Source organism: Fusarium solani (assembly GCF_023522795.1).
Source record: "Fusarium solani strain SB1 chromosome Unknown bctg00000007, whole genome shotgun sequence".
NCBI classification, from domain to species: domain Eukaryota; kingdom Fungi; phylum Ascomycota; class Sordariomycetes; order Hypocreales; family Nectriaceae; genus Fusarium; species Fusarium solani.
Genome location: NW_027072150.1, coordinates 1470529 through 1492269, shown reverse-complemented (window position 1 = coordinate 1492269; position 21741 = coordinate 1470529). Strand labels below are relative to the sequence as shown.

Genomic DNA, 21741 nt, shown 5'->3' with positions numbered 1-21741 from the left:
GGGTAGATGTCTTAGGGGATCTCTTGTAATCGTCGGTGATATGTCCTAGCTGACGGCAGCTGTCCACCATTGGGTTCAAGTGACGTGTTGATATTCTATAAAATAGCCACCTGCAGCTACAGAATCGATGTCAGCCGGAGCATTCCTGGACTCGCTACGTGATCATGCCCGTCACGATCAGTACTGAGGCTGACATCCTCCCAAGTGTTTGCAAGTTCCATCTGTTCCTTGCACTTCTGCTGTATCAGCCGAAGTGCATCACTTCCAAGAATGACTCTCAATGGCCTCGGCCTTCCAGCACACACACCCTCGCCTTTGACGCAGTCACCAATGCGTTCCGATAATTTGTTGATGTCACCCGGAACATTGGGCACAATCTCGGTCGCGAATACCCCCATGGTCTCGTCAAAGAGAGGCTTGTATGCCTCGATCGATGGCTGGTACTTTCCGAAGCCCTCTACTGAGCCCTCTCGTGCTGCTCCAAGCTGAGATGGGAAACCGCCAGGCTCAAAGATTATGCAGTTGATGTTGAAAGATTTGACTTCCTTTGCAAGACCCTCGACAAAGATGTCAAGAGCTGCTTTAGACGCAGCATAATGCGAGAGAAATGGAAGCGGGCCCCAGCCTACACCAGCGCCGGTAAATGCAACAGTACCGCTTCGCTGGGATCGGAAATATGGGAGAATGGCCTGGGACACATGCAGTGTCCCAAACAGGTTCACGTCAAAGATGCTGCGAACAAAGTCGTCGCTGTAGGCGCGGGTGTTAGATTGATCAATGATCGGATGCAGGTCGGAGTGCTCACGTAGCCTCTTCGATGCTCTTGGGTGCTGACACTCCAGCGTTGTTCAGAAGAACATCGATATGTCCCCAAACTTGCCAGGCCTTCTCGATTTGTGCATTGATTTGCTGTTGCGGAGCGGTGACATCGAGCTCAAGGATAGCAACATTGTCTGACTTGAGATGGCCGAGGCGTTCATCTGCGTTACGGCCCGTTGCAATGACACGATCACCTCTGGTTGTAAGGTGCTGGACGATTGCTGCACCGAGCCCCGACGTTGCAGCCGTCACTAACCAGATAAGCTGTGGCATGGTGTAGATGAGTTGGTGAGGGTGAAGTGGACGGAAGAGGAAGGATGGGTCAAGATGAGACTATTATATAGACCGACAGATAGATACCTTGGTGTCAGTCACGGCGATGAAAAGGCCAATGTCCGGGACATTGGTCGTCTGCATGCCTCACCTGTTAACTCCGAACTTGATAATCTCCAGAGCTTGGTGATTGGGTCAATCGTTGGCCCCCGTCGTGTTTGCGCAAAGCTAACTAGTTTGGGATCTCGGAACCACTGCACTAATAACATAGGGCTGACTTAATTGACGGACATTATGACGGCTTATGTTCCGGTGCTATCGGGTGTGGATCGTATTATCTCCTGCATAAGAGTATGGTACAACTGTGCCTTTTGCTACTGTGACTGGTGGACTCTTTTAGAGTCGTCGTTGAGCCTGGTATTATGCTGTTTCTGTGAGCCCAAGAGACATGCTCCGCTTTTGGTCCTTGGTCGCCCCTACGACTTTCTTATTCAAGTTAATACCTCATATCTCAGACTGTTCGGATGACTGTGTGCGTCTTGTATAGTGGAATCCAATTTCCTGCCTACTGCCTCGAGGTTCTTAACATGAAGGAATTATTACCACAAGTCGCCAATAGTGCCAAGGCAAATCAAGAAAAGAGGATTACATAGAGAATATTACATAGCGTCTGCTTACAAGACCCTGAACGCCAAAAGATCCATCCCATCCGCGAATAAAGCACAAATCCAGGCTACCTAGCAGAGTTGAATGGTCCCGGGTGGGTTGAGCTGCCAGGTCTGGTGTCTAACATGCCATGGCTCCTCCTTCTTCACCTCCTCCTCCCTCTTCGTTCTAGCTGCCTCCGTGACCGCACCTTTGTAATCGACGACAAAGTTGAGTGGCACCTCGTCCATCACGGCGATGTCTCCCTTGTGGTTGGGCCTCAAACATGGTTCCTTGGCTCCATGATTGTTCTTGGGGTAATAGCTCTTAACATCTTCAAGTCGACGCTTCAGGGAGTCGTGGAGAATTGCTCTTCGTGGGATGTCGCGGTAGGCGCCCTTGTTGGGCCAGCCGCGATAAGGCTCCCATCCCTTGTCTTCTTCCTTCTCGGCAAGGTCATTCAGTTCCCATCGTGGAATGAATGGCAAAATTTCTGCAAGATCAAAATGTCAGCGAGCACGATGAAAATCTTAGAATCACTTACCCATGAACTTCCACATCATGACTTTGAACAGGGCAGTTCCACGGCCAAAAGACAAGCAATCGTGCATGAAGCCCTTGATCACCAGCTCCTTCACCTTCTCTTCGTCGTTCATTAACTGTTTGAACGTGGCCAGACCAGTGGGACACCAGTGAACCTTAGACTTGGGATCCTTCTGGCCCACAATGTCGACCTCACGAATCATCCACTCCAATGCCATGTCGCTCATTTGCAAGCGTGAGTCGTCAAGTGGCTCATCCTGGTTCTTGGCTTTCAGGGTCGTCCAGTAGTGCTTGATTCGTTGCCAAAAGCCCATGTCTTCGATCTTGGGCAAGTCGAGGGCCGGCCATCCGCCGCCAATATCCCCATGGTTACCGGGGAACCAAACTTCATGGATGTCGTCCAATTTGACATCCTCAAACTTGTCGTGTTCATGGTGGTTATGTCGAATGTCTTGAGCAAGAAGGGCAGGCTTGAACTTGACGCGTCGCTCATCGACAGCAACAGCGTGACGGACATGTTCAGCTGTGCCAGCAACTCCAACTGGGGCTGGAGCACTCTTCTCAACAACTGCGACCGAGTTGACGCAGTCCCACATGCCGAGGAAGAAGACCTTGATGTTCTTGTGCTTGGAAACGTCGCCTGCATTTCGGCAAAAGGTTTGGCTGAAGGCCTCGATCTCCTTGGTCGCTGCCTGCGTTGCCTTGCTTTCTTTGACGACGGCGTCGCCGCCCAGTAGGTGCTCGACTTGATCCTTGCAATGACTACCGTTGGTATAGACTTTGGTCTTCTGGCCAGTAGCAGTTTGCTTCTCCTTTTGTGCGGCGACACGATCGTCACTCTCACACTTAAGAGCACGCTGGTACAAGCGATAAGCAAAGGGGACCATCTCCTCGTTACCCTTGCAAAGCAAGCCAACCTTGTTCACCATGCGAGCGAGGAACTTGGCTGTGAAGGCGCCACGACTGAAGCCAAAGATGTAAATTCTGGCATCCTTGATTCGAAACCATATTAGTACTGAGGATGGAAAGGCGATGGGTATCACTTACAGTCTCGTAGTACCGCATCAGGAAGCGATAACCGGCAATGACGTGGGCGTCAAAGGTTGTTCCAAAGCCCTGGTCAATAGTCTTGGAGAAAGAACTCCGCATCTCACCGAGGTAAGTCTTGTTCACAGAAGACTCATTGACATCGTAGGTGCCAATGCCGGCTGCAACACTATCAGCTGAGTTCAGATCAGATAGACGACAAGCATACTCTGATAATAGTGGAACTGGTTGGGGTGGTTGCGGTCGAGCTTGCGGAGGATCTTCACCACGTTTGTATCGGCATTGGTGCCGCTGAAAGTGTTGCCAGTGCCATCGAAGCACAGAATAAGCTTCTTGTGCTCTTCACCATTGTCAGCTGCTGCTGATGGAGACTCGGCGTGTGTCATATTGGCGAACGTGATGGTTGCGAAGTGAGAGCTTTGTCTAGGTGTTTGTTGCAGTTGAGGGGAAAGATGGGTAGTTGTACCCTGGGTATTCCGGGTTCTTTATAGGCACAGTTGCTGCATTGCATAAGCTACGAACGTTGCCAGACTTGCCGAGCCCCAGCAAGACCTGCAACTGGGTTTAACCCAATAGTGAGAAGACGATTAGCCAGTTTGAATCTAGAACTTGCGTGGCTTCCCATCAGCTCGCCACCTCGGAGCTCACAAAAACCCTACCAATTCGCGGGGAAGCCTTGGAGCTCAGACCAGAAGGTCATGTCAACTAATGCGTGCCGAGCCGCGCGTGAGTTCCAAGCAAATAGATCGCTGCGCTAGTGGTTGATTATTGGCCTGTCTCAGACGTCAGCAAGCCACCTTGGCCGGGGAACTTGCCCCTTGCCGCCTGCTGAAATACCAAGACGCCACTATCTCCGAGACAAGAGGTGCCCTGCTGAGGCCTCGAACTGGCAGGCTTGGAGACCAGACCAGCCACAATACTGATCTGGGTGAATTTGCACTTTGAGGCTGAGAAATTGTGTAACCCGTGGCTACCGCTTTGGGCACGCTTCCCGGGCCAGAACGGCATTTACGAAGCTGGATCTGACCATTAGCAGCCATGTACCGGACACTTTGCCCCTTTTGAAGGCATGTGTGATAGTGGCTGACGAGCTGAAGGTCTGTACTCTTCAGAACGCCACTGTTGTCTCTAAACGATTGATCTCGTTGAGGGCTTCCCCGCATGCGTGAATGATAAGCGTCGTGCTCTGTCACTAGTTTCATTTCTCTTGTACTTTAGTGACCCTACCTACTCCGTTGAGGGGATTTCAACGTACTACAGCAGCAATGAATGCATGCCAGTCAGTGGTGGGCACGAACAGAAAGGATAATGCCCTAAGCAGTTCTTGATTACAGGGGGGCAGTATCCCCATCACTGGGGTCTTGCTACTGATCCATATTTTCAATTCCTTCCTATCGCATAAAATGGAATGGCATCGCCTTTCTGTCGTTATACGCATTGTAAATGCCGGCTCAGGACGAGGACGCTTCTCACCTCTAACCGTTCGCTCCATAGTTGTTCTGAGAACTTGGCACACATGATGCAACGCCCATCCAACATTATCAGATATCAAGAAAGCAGCAGTACGAGGATATATGGTGCTTAGAATTCGATTCTCACCCTAGGTGAGGTGTGCTGCTTTTCTGCCTGGTTGCAGCGGACTACTTTCTCGTTGGCCCCCAGCTCTATTGCCACAATGTCAAATGACTCAAACTTGGAGAAAATATCATAAACCCCGATTGATGGGCTAAGTGAAAAGTTTCAAAAAGGATCTTCAATGGGCTTCCGCAGGGTCATGCAAAGTCGGACCAGGGCGCGCTGAGCAAGTCAATCATCGGCCACTATTTGCGCCATCTTGACGGCTCACCTAGACTGTTACTACGAAGAGCTGCAGTCGAAAGGTTTCTACAACGGTTAGAATCTGGTAAGCTGTTGCTAATGTACCGGTTCGGCCTGGCGACAAGCGTCAACTTGATCATGGGGTGGAGCTGACTGAGACTCTGGGCGGGCTGCGGCAGAGATACGAAAAGTCCGCTACCATGAGAGCGAAATGACTGTTTTAAGGTTCTACGAAAGTTCTAGGGAATCTTCTTGGGCCATTGATGTGGACTGTTGAAGAAGAGCCCTTGACTCAGCCCAACGAGCACCGTTGCTGGTTGTTTGAGGAACTTGTCTTAGCCCGGCAAAATAATTCCATGGGAGTACCATCGACGATATAACGGCAGGGATTAGATGGCACAGACGCATGCCCTTTTCGAGCGCGTGGAGGGAGTTCCTACGAAACTCGATGATTGCACGTCCTACCGTTCCTTGTTAGGGGATACCCAGTGAAAGCGCACATAGGACAAGAAAACTATGCCATCATCTATAGCCTCAGGAGTTTTTATTCAATCACACACAACAAGTCAATGCATGGTGCTCAGAACTGGCAATCTAGAGATATAAGTGCATCAAGAATCTTTTTTCGGTTGCAGTGGAAAAAGACTTGCGAATTGTCGGCAGTCCATGCAGTCGGTCCTGAATGAATCAAGCCGAGCCCCTAAGTTCGGCATTCATTTCCACAGTTTGCAGTCGAGGTAGAATTTTCAGCGCTGAAAGCCATGGATTCCAGGGTCGGGCAACGGGAGATTGCCTGTCTAGGATGCGCATCCTGGTGGCACAGCTCGACCGGGAGCCCCTACACGCTTCATCACTGGAGCCTGATTTCTCTTCAGCTTCCACTTCTCTTTTCCATTGGTTGCATATACGATGATTAAACCTCATTTCACCTTCAGTATGGACAGGCGAGGCGAACAAGGCCAGAAGGTGCCTTGTGCGCGGGAGTGCTTTTCAGATCTTGGCAAGCGAGAAGTAAAACATCACCTCAACGCTCTTCAAAATTGCCTGATCGCATGGTGATTAGATGAGTTCTGAATCAATCAAGAAGCCATCCATGAGACAAAGAACTTCAACAATAGAACAACATAAGCTCATGCATTTCCCGACAAAGGAAACACGAGGGCCAACGGATTGAGTTGAGGAACAAACCAGACCACGTGTTTTGCGCAAAATGTTCAAAAACAAGCTTAAACTGTCGTCTCTCTCGGGCTGCATCGCAGTCTCACATATATCTTGCCTACATGGTCCTTCGTTTCTTCCTCGTGACATCTCCATCACGGTGCTACTCACACTTGACCTTCTTTCAGCTGCCCACCTCGTCTTTCTTTGAGCATCCACCAACAGCAACAAGCGTACAGACAATCTCGAGCACGGAATCATGTCAACCATGGTTTCCTTTTCGGCTACAAACGTTGTTGTAGACAATAAGTATGCTTGGCCCGCTGAAAAGACTTGCCTCAAAGTCCGATTCCTCGGCGGAAGCTCATGGGAGAGGAAGACGGTGGAGCACTATGTCACCAAGTATTACCACGAGGTGCCGATGCGCACGAGATTCGAGTTTCTCGATGACGATGCTTCTGTTCCTTCCGACATCCGCATCCGATTTGGTCACAAGAATCGGTCTCGAGTTGGTCGCAACGCTCAAAAGTACCCGGATCTACACACCATAGAGTTGAACCTCCACCCGCCCAGCCATCTCAGCAGGGATGAGCAGCAAGACAGACGAAGACGCTCCATCTTGCACATGTTTGGCCACGCTCTGGGTATTCAGCTCGAGTATGACCATTCGGGGAAGTCCGACACCGTGGCTTCACAGTCAGACGATTTCTGGAGCACCCTGAGCGACATCACCAGCGACGTTGATCAACGCTCTATCATGCACTGCCAGGTCGGCGAGTGCAACACCTCTGATGAAGAAGCGACTGGACCATTCAATACAAGGCTTTCAGATGGTGACAAGAAGCTTCTCGCCGCCATGTACCCGAAGCCCGAGCCGAAGAAGCCCGTCAAGGCACCAGCAAAGACATTGAAGCCCTCTTCAAAGCCAGCAACGAAGTCGGCGGCAGCAAAGTCGTCAAAGTCGCACCAGAGGCCAAGAGATGAATCTGCTTCCACTTCGGCCGCTAAAGCAAATCATACAAGCGTTGAAGGGTGCGATCCTTCCAAGGTCACTGTTATCAGTGGTTGCGGTACATTCAACGTTGACGGCGGAGGGTACGTTACCCTCTCCGGTTGTGGAAATGTCTACGTCCATGGCAACGGCCATGTGACGCTCTCTGGGTGTGGAAATGTCTGGGTGGACGGGAATGGTTATGCAGAGATCTCGGGTGTTGGCAAGGTGTGCTTCAGTGGCACGGGCACGGGCATGGTGACGGGCATTGGCGAGATCTGCTCCCATGTTAGCATGAAGAAGTAGGTTGAGTTCAGCAGTCATGTAGGTCAAGTCGTGATTTGGCAGTAGTAGTTATGATTTTACGAGGAGATGATAATGAGAGACGAATTCCCTAAACGATGTCACTGCAACTATCCGATATCTTGTAGTCAAACATGGTGCGCTACAAACCCGCACCCTCTATTAACCATGTTCCAGTTGCATTAATAAATACAAATTTTATGTTAAATAAGAGTGAGAGATATAACTTAAGTAATAGGCGTGTCCTAGAGCCAAGAGAACTGGAGTCTGGTGGGTGATTGAATCATTTGACACACACCAGACTTGGATGCTAACTCGGATAACTACGTCGTGTCCTGGCGCCTAACCTCAGGATATCAGATCCAGCAACAAGCTCAATGTTTTCCCGCAGGCAATAAATAATGCTCATAATTAGGATTATTGGTCAACTCCTTGATTACGATCTCGGCTACAAACAATCTCGTCGTCGTGCCATCTCAATCTCCAGACCAAAAGGGCGCCTCTCGCTCATCGAATAACTGCCGCTCTACTCACAGTTATGTGAGACGGAGTCATTTCTAGAAATAAGTGTTATCCTGGGCCCAGCCAACGTGCACGTTGATACGTACTCCACCGCAATTCTTGCAGACACAAGTGTTGTCGCAGGAACAGGCGCTCGGCCCACCACAGTTGCAAGTAGATCCGCAGTCGCACGCCATGGTTCGTTTCTTTGGTGGTGGATTAATGAGTTTGTGAAGAATAGCTCTTGTTCCTAGTGTTGGTAAGAGCCAGAAGTTTTCAGGATCCTCGTCGTCAGCAAGTAAGCTCTATATAATTCCAAGAGGCCGAAGCTCAAGGTTTGCGCTGACTAGCTAACATGACGTAGCTATGACTGTTATGCTTCCTTTGTTTGGGGTGGCCACTGACGTCGTCAGCGTCCTCATCATCGATATCAGCTTCCTCTGAGTTTATTTGGTCACACGAATCAATGCCAGAAAGGATGACGTCTCATTGCCCAATCCCCATGTTCAACAACGACGCAGAAATGCTTGGCATTTGGGTCACAGTACTGGGACAACACAACCAACACCTACCTGATGGGGCCTGGAGACCGGCCCGGTTCCCCGTGCTTGGTTCCTGTTGCACTTGGAAGACCAATCTTCCAAAACATAACTCGGTTAGGAACACCAAGCACGGAATTGGCGGGCCGATCTCCAGGCGCCCTCAAGAACAACACACAGCATTCTCACCTTGATTCGCCTCAGCCCCTCACAGCACAACATCAACTACCCTGGAACCAACTGAACGTTGGAGAAACTTGAGATTACGATCTAAAGCAAGCCTGTAGGAACTGGATAAGAGACTATAATGGAATGGAAATTTAATACCGAACTTCTGACATGTTTTTATGTCGTTTGACTTTTCTTTTGTTCTTCGACTGCATGTCCATGGCTGTTTAGCATGAGTTCTTCTGATCTCGACGCATTTCGGTTTTTTTTGCCAGAGGGGGTTTGATTTGCTCAGAGAGTGCTTACATCATCACACCCTCTCAACCTCTGATTGGACGGACGGGTCGGTTCAACATTGACACGAGACGGTTTCCCAGCCGATGTTGCCTGCAACACAACAACATCAACATCAACATCAACATCAGTGTCTGTCATGTTCACCACGACAAAGTAAAGGCAACGGTTGGGGTTCCATATGTCGCCAAAACGTCGAATTGTGGTACTTTAGACTTATTGAATGTTGTGGCGTTTATGAAGTTGCCCTTGACGAACCTAACATTTCCAACACTCTGACAACCGTAGGTGTGCTTAATGAGGGGGGGGGGATGAATTAGGGGCGTTGTTTGGTGGGCAAAACACAGTTAGAAACTGCTAGAGGGAATATAAACCTTGAGATTGCACTGAAGGGAATGTGGGAAACTGTGACCGAAGTTTTGGCCCTCGATAATGAGCCCTGAGTGAGTGAGTGCAGTTAACCAACCAACACATCCACACACGAGAAAGTAGGCCGACTGAGATGCCCTGGCATGTATGAGGGCTTCTAAAAATGATTACAAAACTGGGCGAAACAATCCATCAAACTGCCCTCGACACATTCAAGTCAACCCCAAACTGGTTTGAGTCGATCAACCTGCTTCACAGAAAGCTTGTTGCGAGAGGGCCTTGTGCCTGTTCAGTCCTGTCGTTGAGGCACTGTTCAGCATGTAAATACGAGAGAACTGACATGTTGTATTCATTCTACAACTCACCCCGTGAAACTGGCATGTTCACAACCCAGCTCAGTCAGTACATTCAAGAAGCACATGGATTTCCACTTATCTGGGACATGACGCGTCCGTTGAATTGACTTTAGGCAAGCAACGTCCTGAGAAGCTATAAATGGATATTTTTCAGAGGAAACTCGTATTTTGAAAGCAGAGTAAAAAAGAATGCGTAAGCCTCCCCGAGTTTCTTAGTCTTGGTTGCCGAGGAGCCGCCGCGCAGAAGAAACTAACGCAGGGACGCTCGTTTGACACATTGTACTTGAGTCAAATGAGTTTCAGAAGGAAAGTTTCCCTGCGTGCGCCTCAATCATTACGATGGTGATGAAGCCATTGGACAGACTCCATCGTATCATACGGCCTGTAGCCTAAGCTGAAAGGTCTGTGGGCTGAGGTGAAAGCCGCTTTGATCTCACCGTAGCACTAACGTGCACAGCTGTCATGCCGCTCTCAATACCCTTTCAGTATTACTAGGATAAGACATTGGTGAGATGCACCTGATTTTGCTGTTGAAAGATGGGACACACATTTCGCTCAGCTATCCATTCTGGGACGCGCCTTGTGCCTCTCACGAAGCATGATATTACCGCGGCTGTGCTTGCTTGAGAAGTATAATGCGCCCCCCGCTGTCATGCGCCCAGCTGCAGCGCTGTTGCACAACTGGTTGGGTTTCGTGTTGGACAATCTGCCTCGGTAGAACGGCATCACGGTTAACTAGGGTGGACCGATGCCTGCGCAGGATTAAGGCTATACGATGCGGGCTGTGCATTTTTGTAATGATGGGTGGCTCGTATATCTGGTCTAGATCGGTCGTGGTAAGTCTCGATACGGCATGGCCAGTCGCGTCGCTTCAAACGTAACTCTAGACTTCTATCATCAGAAGTGCCCTCCCCAAATCGATGCATGGTCTAGACACCGAGTGTCTAATCAAGGAAGGTGTCAAGCCAATATCGGCCGCTCGCGTGCAGGCGCTCGAGGTCGTGGTCCAATGGCTTCTCGCGGGGGTTGCATCATTCGCCCGGCTTGTGCATACAACATTTCCTCGGCGGCCTCACGCGTGCATCTTGGGCCCTAAGAGGGAACGCCACGGGCACGTGCTCCTGTCTGTTGGGAGAAATTTGGGGGTAGAACCAACAGAAGAAGCCCGCTAGGCCCTGCCCGAAGGATGGGCCCTTGTTCTTGACTCAGGGCCTCGGCCATTAGCTTTTCTGTTTGTTCGGCTGTTTTTCCGGCACGTTGCCATCCCAGGATAGGGCTGTCACCATGTTTCAGACACTGATTTCTTCAACGGTGGGTAAGCAGCCATCGCTCCACAAGCATCTCACGGAGAGCGACGTGCAGCAGAGCTGAACTACCGACCGTCTCACAGAAAGAAGCTCAGACTGGGTGCTCATCTTGCTCGAAATATCCCCTCATTCGAGCTCGTGCCGCCCCTTGCAGATCAGGGCCTTGAATGTCACTGAGCCGGGGAGAGCCCTTGCTCAGAGGCTTGGCAGAGTCTAGACCCCACGCTGCCCCTGCTAGACAGACCAGCCTTGACCATTCACGGCTAGATTCCGCTCATGATGCAACCGCCGGTCCAATCAAGCAACGCGCACTGTCTCGTGTCTTGGGTCCTTAACCGGTTAGCAATTGGGATTTGCAAGGACTTCGAGGCCCACGGACCCCTTTTCCATCTCATGAGTCGATACGGTAAACGAAAATGGGTCTTTTGTGCTTCCTCAGTGGCGCAGCCGTACCACCTGGAACTGCTTGGGCAACACAGGTTGATGAGCTGTTACGCGAGATCCAATAGGGGAAACTGGGTGAGTGGTCCACTGATGATTCCAATCTGCCACCGTTGCTGGTGCTTGTAGGGCTCTTTCGGCACGACCAGCCGCGACTGGTTAGGACCCTTAAGTGGCGTTGGATCGGGTCCTCTCGTTTCATGCTGGCGCACGGCATATTGGCTAGCGGAGTGTTGAGCGGAGAAGCTGCCAAATGAACTGGACTGGACCTGGGCCCCCTTAACGCGTGCAGTCGGCCAACAGGCCCCAGGCAGGCGATCAGAGCCTAGAATGACCCCTAATCGCTTCTCCAGAAAGGCCTAACGCGGCACCGCCAACGCCTGGCGCGAAACCAGGCTCTGGGGTTGAGAGATATTTATCATCGTCGAGCGCCCAGTCCTCTCTTCTTTCCCCCGTTTCCCGTCCTGGAATTCCCCTCACGCGACCAATCGACTTGTCTCGAAGGGTTCCGTCCAGCCAAGATGAATCGAAAACCAGGATGGATCGGGCTTCTTGTCTCACGCCTCGCCAACCGGAGGTTCGTCTTTGCCCTCGCCGTCTTGGCTGTCTGCGGTGCCAAGGGCGCACATCTCCACAACCATCGCTTTTCAGTGGCTCCAAAGCGCATGGTGCTCTTCTTCTTCTCCTTCTTCACTCAAGACATATTACTTCTACTCCTCATCAGGCTTCTGCTTAGTCACTGGACACCCAGCTCACCGGGCAGGCTACGAATACTCATTTCAGCCCTTGCCACCTTTTTAATATCCTACAATGTTTCACTCGGCATCGTGTCCGTCTCATTTTACCTTGTCGCAGGATCCGAGATTCACTGGCGCAACATCGGCTTCGTTGCTGACCCGGCCGCGAGGACTGTTCTTCTCTCAGGGCTCATGACCTTTGTCGTCGTTGTGTCCCTTGCCATTTTTGCGAGCGCGGTACTTCAGGGTGCCTGCTATGGACTCTTTGGATGGGGAGCAGACATTGTCAACTGGCCATTCTCCTGCGTTGGACGGAAACTGAGTCGCGTTCAAGGTGGCTACTATCAACTTCCTCAACACAACGGTCACCGCTACACCAAGGACGACGACGAGAAGAGCTCCGGAGTAAGCGTCAAATACAGCGAGAAGCCCAAGTCATCATCACTTCCACGGCCCCCGCTGAGAACCAAGTGCCTCTGGCGCGCCTTGCCGTACATCGTCGTCTCCATTCTCCTCACAGCTCTTTTCATTCTCTCATTCTTGAGACCCAAAGACTCTTCCCTGATTTTCCTGTCATGGACCAGCGGCCTTTTGCCCTTTGTCGACTTTGCATCGACATCACCATTCCTGGACGATCTACCCTCTTACTATGGAAACGGCATCCAGCGCAGCTGGGACACACGAACGGCCCTTGTCAAGTCATCACCTTGCCCCTGGATGCCAAAGGACTCGCCGCTTGCCGGTTTTGAAGATTGGTATACCGACGAGACGCACTATAGCGCGGCTGCCGACCCGCTCAAGATATCGAATCTCGATGAGCCCTTACTGAAAGAGCTACGGGGAAAGCTGAAGGACATCTCCATTCGACACGTTGTGATCATCCTATTGGAGAGTACCAGAAGCGATGTGTTCCCCATCAAGAAGGATGGCTTGATTTGGAACCGGTTCGCCGACACATGGCCAGATGGCAAACTCCCTCTAGAGGTCCAGGACAAGATGGCCAGTCTCACGCCGACTGCCAACTTCATCACGGGTGACTATGACGACGGATTTGAACACGAAGAAAAAAACAAACGTGGTGGAATTCGCTTCACCAATGCTCACACTGCTGGAACATACACACTCAAGAGCATGGTTGGTACAGTTTGCGGCGTGGCGCCTCTGGTTGGTGACTTCAACCTTGAATACAGTCATCATATCTATCAGCCCTGTCTTCCTCATGTTTTTGAGGCCCTGAACAAGGCGGGAGACTCAAAGACGGAGCCGAATGACAAGGAATCGAGCTGGAAGTCTTATTATTTCCAGGCCGCCACCCTCGACTATGATAACCAAAACAGCCTGATGGCCGCTATGGGCTTCCCCAAAGAACATACCATCGGTCGAGAGTACCTTCGAAGCCCGGCTGCAAAGCATGGCCCAGTCACGCTTCCCAACATCAACGAATTCGCTTTCGAGGAGGACCCCCTTGAAGACTACATCCGCGATATCTTTGTCGACGCCGGCAAGACAAACGACCGAGTCTTTCTTACTCACCTCACGAGCACCAGCCACCACCGCTTCCACTTGCCAGCAACCGAAAAGTACACCCAGATGGCCAAGGGCCTCGACATGATGTCCCGTTACATCAACACGGAGGGCTACGACGACAGATGGATCCGCAAGATCCTCAACCTACTTGACGAACAAGGAGTTGCCAACGAAACATTGGTCATGTTCCTCGGAGATCACGGTGTCTCCCTCCCCGAAAACAACTTTGCCTCCCCATACTATAACCCTAATATCGGCGTTGATCACGTTCCTCTGGTTCTCTCGCACCCTCAACTACCGGCTTTCGACTCACACGGCGCTGTCCAATCCTCTCAAGTTCTACCTACGATCCTCGATATGCTTCTTGAAACTGGATCCTTGAGCGAGGCGAGCCAAAAGGCTGCCGCGGATCTCATCCGCAACTACGAAGGGCAGTCTCTTTTGCGGGAACTGAATGTGGTTAATGATCGTACTGGCCAAGGGCAATGGCAATTCACAGTCACCAACCCAGGCCGAGCCATGCTCACCGTCCGTGACGCCCGTTATCCCGAACGACATCTCGTCGTGCCTGTCATCGAGAACGTTGAGTGGCGATTAAGCAACCTTACATCCGATCCTCACGAGCTTAACTCGGTACAAAACTTTGACTTCGTGTCATTCCTGCAGGGTGTGGAAGAGATGCATGGTCGAGAGTGGGCGGAATGGGTTGAGGAGGGCGCCTTTATAACCCGGTGGTTCGTAAAGGAGAATAGCAAACGCTGGCGTTTCGATCACAAGGGCTAAGAAAAGCGGGCAAGCCTAGATTCTGTTGACCACATATGTAATGTTTTAATGCCTGTTGTGTTTTTCTTTTTTTTTTTCCGTATCTTTAGCATATGGTAGAGGGCAGTTTTGTACATAACTTAGAGCGACTGCTCCAGAGAGAGCTCGAATGCATATTATGAGATTAAAGTTATCAGCCATACCACCAATGATGTCTTGGACTGTTTCCGAGTGGGGAACTTTGTAACAGATGTCTCAGTGGTATCTCTGTCCAAGGTCCGCGTTTACCAACCACGTAACGTTCGGTCACAGGCGTTTTCCCGGGGACCAGTGTTTCACACCTTTTATCTTAGTCTTCAAGGTTGTGGTAGTTAGGCTATTGCTTAATCTCTGCGGTTAAGCTAGAGTCGGTGTCGTTGCTCTAGGAAATGGTGTTGGGTTTAGACGCTCGTCCTACCCCTGAGCCTACCGCTTAGACATGGCCAAAGCCACCCTGTTTTCAGAAATGAAAGACAACTTCATTTGAGTTTCGCATGACTTCTTCATATAATGCATCGATACGCATGCTTTAGTTGAAACTAATCTTGCTTATTCATGTTCTCCGGTATCCGATACAAGCGTGTCAAGTGAGCACTCGCTTTGCTCCGCCACGTAAATCAAAACCACTTCCTTATCCATAAGACCGCATAGCAGCTTCTGAACTCAAAGTAAATTAGAATTCCACGGCTTTTGACTCTCACTAAGCATAAAAAATGCAGAAGGTAACTATGATGAGGCCGTTTATTAGTGAAGCCTCCAATGTTGAGTCAAGCAAGACAAACACTCGTCAATGGCGAGTCCAAGTATCAGAGAAACTACCCATAGCCTTGAAACCCCTCCAGAGACTTTGAATATTGTAGCCTGTCTTTCAAAACGCAGGAGAATGAGAGGAGTCGGTGCCAGAGCGCTAGAGGTCTTTACCTTGGCCACAGTAATAGAGCGCTGATAATTTCAAAGAACTGGAGAAAGAAAACAAGAGAATTAAATGACCGCTGAACTTGAATAAATATATCTTATTGTGAATAAATAGTTTCCCAACAAGCCTGCGTACTATCTACGACATTGGACGTTATGATGGTTGTTTAGGAACTATCGTCAGATGTGCACAGCAGCTTGAGGGAATGTAAACAGCTCAGGACAATCTGTACAATGTCAATCAGTATCATAGCATGCTTTGACTTTGCCACAAGCATCGAAAAGTTGAGTGGTGTGTGTGTGTGTGTGTGTGTGTGTGTGTGAGGGAGAGAGAGAGAGAGAGGACGTACGTGAATTAAGCGTCGACGCCTCGAGTTTGCATACTCTCACCCCTACTACTAGTTAAATCTTCAGATATCACTAGGGTTTTGTTGATAATTTGCTCACACCACACGAGGCAAAAAGATCTGAGGTTTGTACAAAATGAAAACAGTGTGGGTATTGACTTGATGTATGCTACAACCAACTTCTCCAAAGCACCTATTGCCTGCTAAACAGTAATTGCGCCAGACCTTCTCCAAGCTCCTATCTTTGCGCTCCTCGTAAAGCGGATATCGATTCTGAACTCCTCACCGAACTCGTGGCGGTGATCATCATTGGAACAATCCCTTCCTCCCTCTGCCGCATATCAAACTCCTTTAGGAAGGTGTATACACTCCCAAGCGGCATGTACTCTAGCAAATGCCGCAGATGATCAGGGAACATGTCGGCTCCATGATCCTTAATGTCCTCGTTGACGCGGTTGAGTCGTAATATCTGCATCCATGACACAATGTCGTCGCCTAATAGGAAAGCTGGGAATCGCGCCATGGTCATATCATCCAGCATCCATGTGTTCCGAAAGTATGGCCGGTTGAGAAACTCTGAAATGGCCTTGTAGTTGGGCACCTCGCGCGGGTCGGTAATACCCTCTGGGATATCACTCAGGTGCGCAACAGGACCCATCCATTGTAGTGTAGGGGCGTAGTTTTCTGGGTGAAGCTCACGGTCACCCGGCTCGCCAAAAGTGAGGGGCATGCACTTATCCCATGCCCGGATGATCTCGATGGCGAGATCGGAAGTAGAGTCTTTGGGTCCAAGCCATCCAACTACCATCTTGGCATGTCGGTAAGCTCGCGCCATATGAGATCGCCGCTCTGCCTCCTCACGTGCATCTCTTCTGTTGATGCACAAAGTGTCAAGCCATATGCGCAGAGGTGGCCTAGCCCCTTTTGAGGGCTCGGCAAATGCGTTGCGAACACCCTGAAGAGAGATCGAAGCCAGCTTGGAGCCTTCTTGGGTGGAGGTGGAGGTGGAAGAGGTGCTTCGTATCTTTTCTCCTCTCGAAGATCTGATGAAGAGGAACATGGAGTCGGTGGTGAAGGGGCCAGAAAAACAGCTCGGACGTAACGTAATGCCTGGGCGACGTTGGCGGGCAAGACGACCCTGGTCCCATTCACTTGGATGGCCTCGGTGACATTGATGTCACCGAAGAGCGAGGAAAGGCCAATAAAGTCGGAGGAGTCGCTAAGCCGTTCATGTACCAGGCGACATACAAGGCGCTCATTGATGTTGCCAGTCGAAGCCGGATGCAGCTCAAGCAGCCGGACCTCGGTCCCGGATGGATCGAGCGAGCGATAGGGAACTAAAGATAGGCCTTCGAGTGACGGCATCTTAGCCTATGCTGCATAGTGTTAATGCAGGTCTGTGCATGAACTTCAAAAGTTCAAAGTGTTGGATGGCGAAGGGCGGCAGTTGGATGTTTTTGTCTGCTGCTGTGAAGATTGGAGCGGCACTTGTATTCCGCCCCTTCTTCTGATCTGGGATACGACGGGGCATGCAGAGAGGATCATGCCCCGTGTCCCAAGCTATGCCAGGGTCAGACTTGACAAGGGAGGATCTGCGACAGAGATTGCATGATTTGGAATGCCCCGTACGGTGCCGAGTTCTTTAGCTTCGCTTATGACTGCCCTACTCAGTGCGAGTCCCGGCCCTGGGGACCCATATCGGCGAACATGCCTGTCGGTAGTTGGGGATGGCAGCTGTGTCTCGGGAGAGGCGCCAAGCTTGCAGGCTCGCCCAACATTTGCCCGAGCTCAAGTGTCAGCACTTTGTCATTTGACAACTGATTTGATTTGACCAGGGAATGCTTGGCTAAGCGTTTGGGATCATTGTATAAGAAATAGTCTCTGTAAGGGTGCAGACAGGCCCAATCTCGATGGCCTCTCACCGCTCAGACGAGGTATAAACGCATCCGGACCAGCAGGCTCAAGTAGGCCAAGTGGCGATACCAGGCCACTTTAAGTGCCTGCCTGAGTGCATTCCTGGCTTCTCTCGCTTGGGCTGTGGACCTCGTGACGTGTTCGTTTCTGCTCTACCGAAAGTGAGTTAGGCCATTTCTCGCTTATCGCCAGGTTAGTCTGTGGTGATCGTTTCCATTCCAAGTCTGTATTCCGTGACCTGGTTTTGATCCTAAGTCGCGGTGTGCTGAACCCTGATATGACCTTATCCTGACTTTTGTTTTGCCGATAGAGTTGATCCGTCTTTGTCCAGCTCCGAGAGGCTGCAAATCTAGTAGTGGTCTGGATCTGGACGACAGCAGCCACTTTCTACTTACTGCATGACACTGAGCCAATCTCCCGGGTCCTAGTTTTCGCTTACAGCTCAAGGATTTCTCGTTTACTCTTCCAGTGGCAAGGCTGGTTCATGATATCGCGCAAAACTGACGACGTCGCAACACTATCTAGGGGGCCTGGCCCAGGAGCTACATCCCAGCCTAGCCTCGGACGTCGTGGGTCTGTCACTGGGACAAGACGGCATGTTCTTGGCCGAGATAGAACCATCAAGAGGACGCTATTCAGGCTACCCGGTCACGGAAGCGTTGACAGGTAGAGCGTGATTGGCCACGGCCCCGAACCAGCGTGGAGTGCGACGAGGCTCGGCAAGCAAACTCAAGCCCAAGACAGAAGTGATAGGCAATACCAAAGAACTGGTCTGTCAACATAGCATCAAACGTGGTATCAAGTTCGGGGTTGTTGGTGCATGGAGACCATGATCTTGCAGAGTGGCCGCGTACTGACCTGCGTCGGCAACTGCGGAGCTGCTAACAAATGCTCTGCTTAACAGCGCATTTGAGAGAGCATAATGTCATGATCCTGATGATATAAAGAGCAGGAAGGATCCAACGCTCGGACTCCCGTCGTAGCAATTCACTACCCATAAACTTTCACGCCGTCGATCGAAATGACCGTCCCCTGCTGTCCATCCCGGCCTCGGCAAGGTTATTGGGGCCAGTTTTCCCTCAAAGGGCTAAACATCAAAGTCAAATCCCCCAAGAAACAGTCTTTTCCAGAAGAACCGGCAGGCATTCCCCTGTATTTCTGGGGCAAGGGCTTCCGAAGCCGTCTCGGGAGGCTGCTAGGCCGTAAGCCAAGACACCCCGTTCACGCCGGTTACTCGGAAGCGAGATGTCTTGTCGGTGACGGCAAGGTGGCTGACCTGGAAGCCCTGTCGCGTCAGGCTGTAGACTTGGTCGCCCGAGTCTTTGCCGACGTCGAACAAACTTCAGAAGACTCAACCCTGGACAAAGAAGGATCATTGTCCACTTCAGGACCAGGGCCCTCCGCGGTCCACCTCCAGTTGTCTCCCGATCTTCAGCGCTGGAAAGAAGATCAGCATGGGGCCGGAAACATTCTGCCACCAAAGGGGACTGGCCTGAGCAAGGCTTCGGAAGAAACTTTGAAGCTGTTTGGGGCAGAGAACTGGCCTGAAGCCATGAAGACGAACAATGCCCTGTTTGGCTGTGGCATCGCTAGCCTGCTCATGGGTGCTGCTGATCCGTCAACCATGTTCTCCAACTACGTGACTGACATGGCTTTTTACTACGAACACGGCTACAACTATGTCTTTCCCTCTCTTGAACAGATGTATCAGAAAGGTCTTGCAGACCCGCATGCCTTGAGCACCATGGGCGGCCGTGAGAGACGAGACGCCGTCCGCGTGGGCATGAGATACATCCAAGGCAAAATTGCACTCGAAACGAAACACAAGGCGCACTTGACAACCCAGTCAGCCCGCCTCGACCGACACTCGGCACAGATCATCTCCCTTTCCGAGAGTAGCCTCCTCGGAATGGCCGCCGAGGCCATAGCGCGGGGTTTCGATGCCGGTGCCGTTATGGCGGACCTGGTCTTTAGCTCGCCAGGTACCGATGTCGTCGACGTGGGATGCGACCTTGTCAACTCGGAGATCATGAACTCGTTCCTGAACGTCGCAGACGTGACGGACACAGGCCTCGTGAGCGAAGACGTTCTGCGAAGAGTTTACGATGCCTACGCTGCCGTTGGAGCTAGGATGTTGACTCAGAGGTGGCATGAACCTGTGGCTAGAATGTGCGCTGCGCTGTACACATGGCACATTCAAAACGATCGGCATTTCTTTTTCCGGCGAGCGCTTCTTGGCTGGCCCAAAGCCCGCAAGGCACCTGCTCGACCCCAGTTGGAGGCTGATTTCGACGAGGTCTTTGACAAGGAATACCACACAACAGGTTTCAGCAGGCCTCTGGACCCCAAGTTTGCATGCAACGGCGATGACACATGCAATCATGTGGAGCATTTTCTTGACACCAACCAACAAGAGCCGTTACTTCGAGACCTCTGGTGGTTCCTTGTTACAGGCCCACTCGAGTATGTTAGAGGAGGCAAGGTTGACGAAGAGCAAGAGAAGAAGTTTGTCGAGGGCTCAAGGCTTTGCATGGCCAAGTTATTCTCCCGAGGGTCTGTGTTGGAGATGGTATGGGTGATTGCTCATGCAAACCATCACGCCTGGCAGGTAAACCACCTGTTTGAGGCAGCCATGTTTGGTAGCATTCTTGATGGTGGTACATTGATTGGCAGGCTTGATAGGAAAGAGATATAGGAACAGCACGATACCTTATCACACGAGGTCGAATTAAGAATAGGAAACAAGATGCACACTGTTCTTTTTCTCACCGCTTTTGAGAGCGCCCTAGGCATAACATTCTTGCTCATCAACGTGCCCAAGAAGAGACATTCAGAAGATGAGATAACCCTCAGTCTTGATGGCCGCATTGGTATATTATTTACCCTATACCTTCTGCTTCCAGAGCGAATAGATCAAGGCGACCCAACTGAAGAGGGATAGCTGTCGCCATCATTAACCAAAGGCCATTTGACAAAGGTAGGCAATCGATGGTATCTGACGAGCTTAGCGGATACATGGAGGAAGGCCATGTTTCTAGTCACCCACAAATGAAGTGAGAGTTTCCCCGCCTTGAGGTTGACAGTTCAGCAAGGTGGTGTTCGGCCAACTCTTTGTAAGGTTTCTTGAGGTGTGCCTCCACTAGTTTGTCGACAATCCTAGAGCTCAGCAGTTTCGACGTCCACCACATGTTACTGTATTTTTGGGCTGGGCAAGTCCTTTGGTATCTTCCAGGCCTGAGGCTGGAAGCGATGTCGGACTGCATAACGATGAGTATCTGAACCGGCTTGAAATGCAACATGGCAGGCTCCCGACTTACGAACCCTTTTGGTACGCTTATCCATACCCACGGCTACTACCTGATTTTATCAAACTGTAGGAAGTGACGAGTAGTAGTGCAAAGAAGACACAAATGCAAGTGACTAGCACAGCCGAGTACTTGGCCTGGTCTTCTTCGGATAGAAGGCTGAGGTCTTTAGTCCATGGAGGCAACGCAATTGATCCTCCTTGCACTAGCCAAGCAATTGCAAAGATCGTGATGACAATTACCGTGAATGCGAATAACCAAATGTTGTGAAGAACCCGCCTAACATGACGGGAGACGTGCCGATCCATCTTGGCCATCGAGGTGGTCGGGGTCTGTATGAACGCCTCGAGTTGAAACCATGGAGTGGATTTTGAACAGAAAGATAAATGGATCTAAAACCAAGGGAATGTAGCAGCAAGTTATACTCGAGCGTTTACCGTTGCAAGCCTTGTACAACATGCGGCTCCTTAAGCTGAAGCAATCGAATGCACCGGCTGTGGGGCATTTGCGAAGCTGACCACCTGGAGCAGCGAATCAATCATGGGCTCGGGAGCCTCGGATCTTACTTGCAACTGTCTATTTAGGATCCGAGCTGACGGTTGGTCGCTGCTGGGCCCGTCGGC

At 50.9% G+C, this 21741-nt stretch overlaps 6 protein-coding genes across 6 annotated transcripts; 3 read left to right on the top strand and 3 right to left on the bottom strand.

Moving 5' to 3' along the window:
* Nucleotides 1–116: 116 nt before the first annotated feature.
* Nucleotides 117–1092, bottom strand: MRS44_011347 (uncharacterized protein; the record flags this gene model as incomplete). Its single annotated transcript, XM_046283365.1, has 2 exons — nt 117–750; nt 806–1092. The coding sequence occupies 2 exons, from the start codon at nt 1090–1092 to the stop codon at nt 117–119; spliced, it is 921 nt and encodes a 306-aa protein (XP_046134951.1).
* A 737-nt stretch (nt 1093–1829) lies between these two features.
* On the bottom strand, nt 1830–3713 carry MRS44_011346 (uncharacterized protein; the record flags this gene model as incomplete). Its single annotated transcript, XM_046280986.2, has 4 exons — nt 1830–2230; nt 2282–3272; nt 3328–3488; nt 3536–3713. The coding sequence occupies 4 exons, from the start codon at nt 3711–3713 to the stop codon at nt 1830–1832; spliced, it is 1731 nt and encodes a 576-aa protein (XP_046134952.1).
* Nucleotides 3714–6571: 2858 nt separating this feature from the next.
* Nucleotides 6572–7600, top strand: MRS44_011345 (uncharacterized protein; the record flags this gene model as incomplete). Its single annotated transcript, XM_046273691.2, has 1 exon — nt 6572–7600. One exon carries the CDS (start codon nt 6572–6574, stop codon nt 7598–7600), a length of 1029 nt encoding a protein of 342 aa, XP_046134953.2.
* Nucleotides 7601–12093: 4493 nt separating this feature from the next.
* MRS44_011344 (uncharacterized protein) lies at nt 12094–14619 on the top strand (the record flags this gene model as incomplete). Its single annotated transcript, XM_046268990.2, has 1 exon — nt 12094–14619. One exon carries the CDS (start codon nt 12094–12096, stop codon nt 14617–14619), a length of 2526 nt encoding a protein of 841 aa, XP_046134954.1.
* Nucleotides 14620–16137: 1518 nt separating this feature from the next.
* MRS44_011343 (uncharacterized protein) lies at nt 16138–16959 on the bottom strand (the record flags this gene model as incomplete). Its single annotated transcript, XM_046268991.2, has 1 exon — nt 16138–16959. The coding sequence occupies one exon, from the start codon at nt 16957–16959 to the stop codon at nt 16138–16140; it is 822 nt and encodes a 273-aa protein (XP_046134955.2).
* Nucleotides 16960–18834: 1875 nt separating this feature from the next.
* Nucleotides 18835–20508, top strand: MRS44_011342 (uncharacterized protein; the record flags this gene model as incomplete). The annotated part of the gene is made up of 1 exon (XM_046275738.2): nt 18835–20508. The coding sequence occupies one exon, from the start codon at nt 18835–18837 to the stop codon at nt 20506–20508; it is 1674 nt and encodes a 557-aa protein (XP_046134956.1).
* Between the last annotated feature and the right edge of the window lie 1233 nt (nt 20509–21741).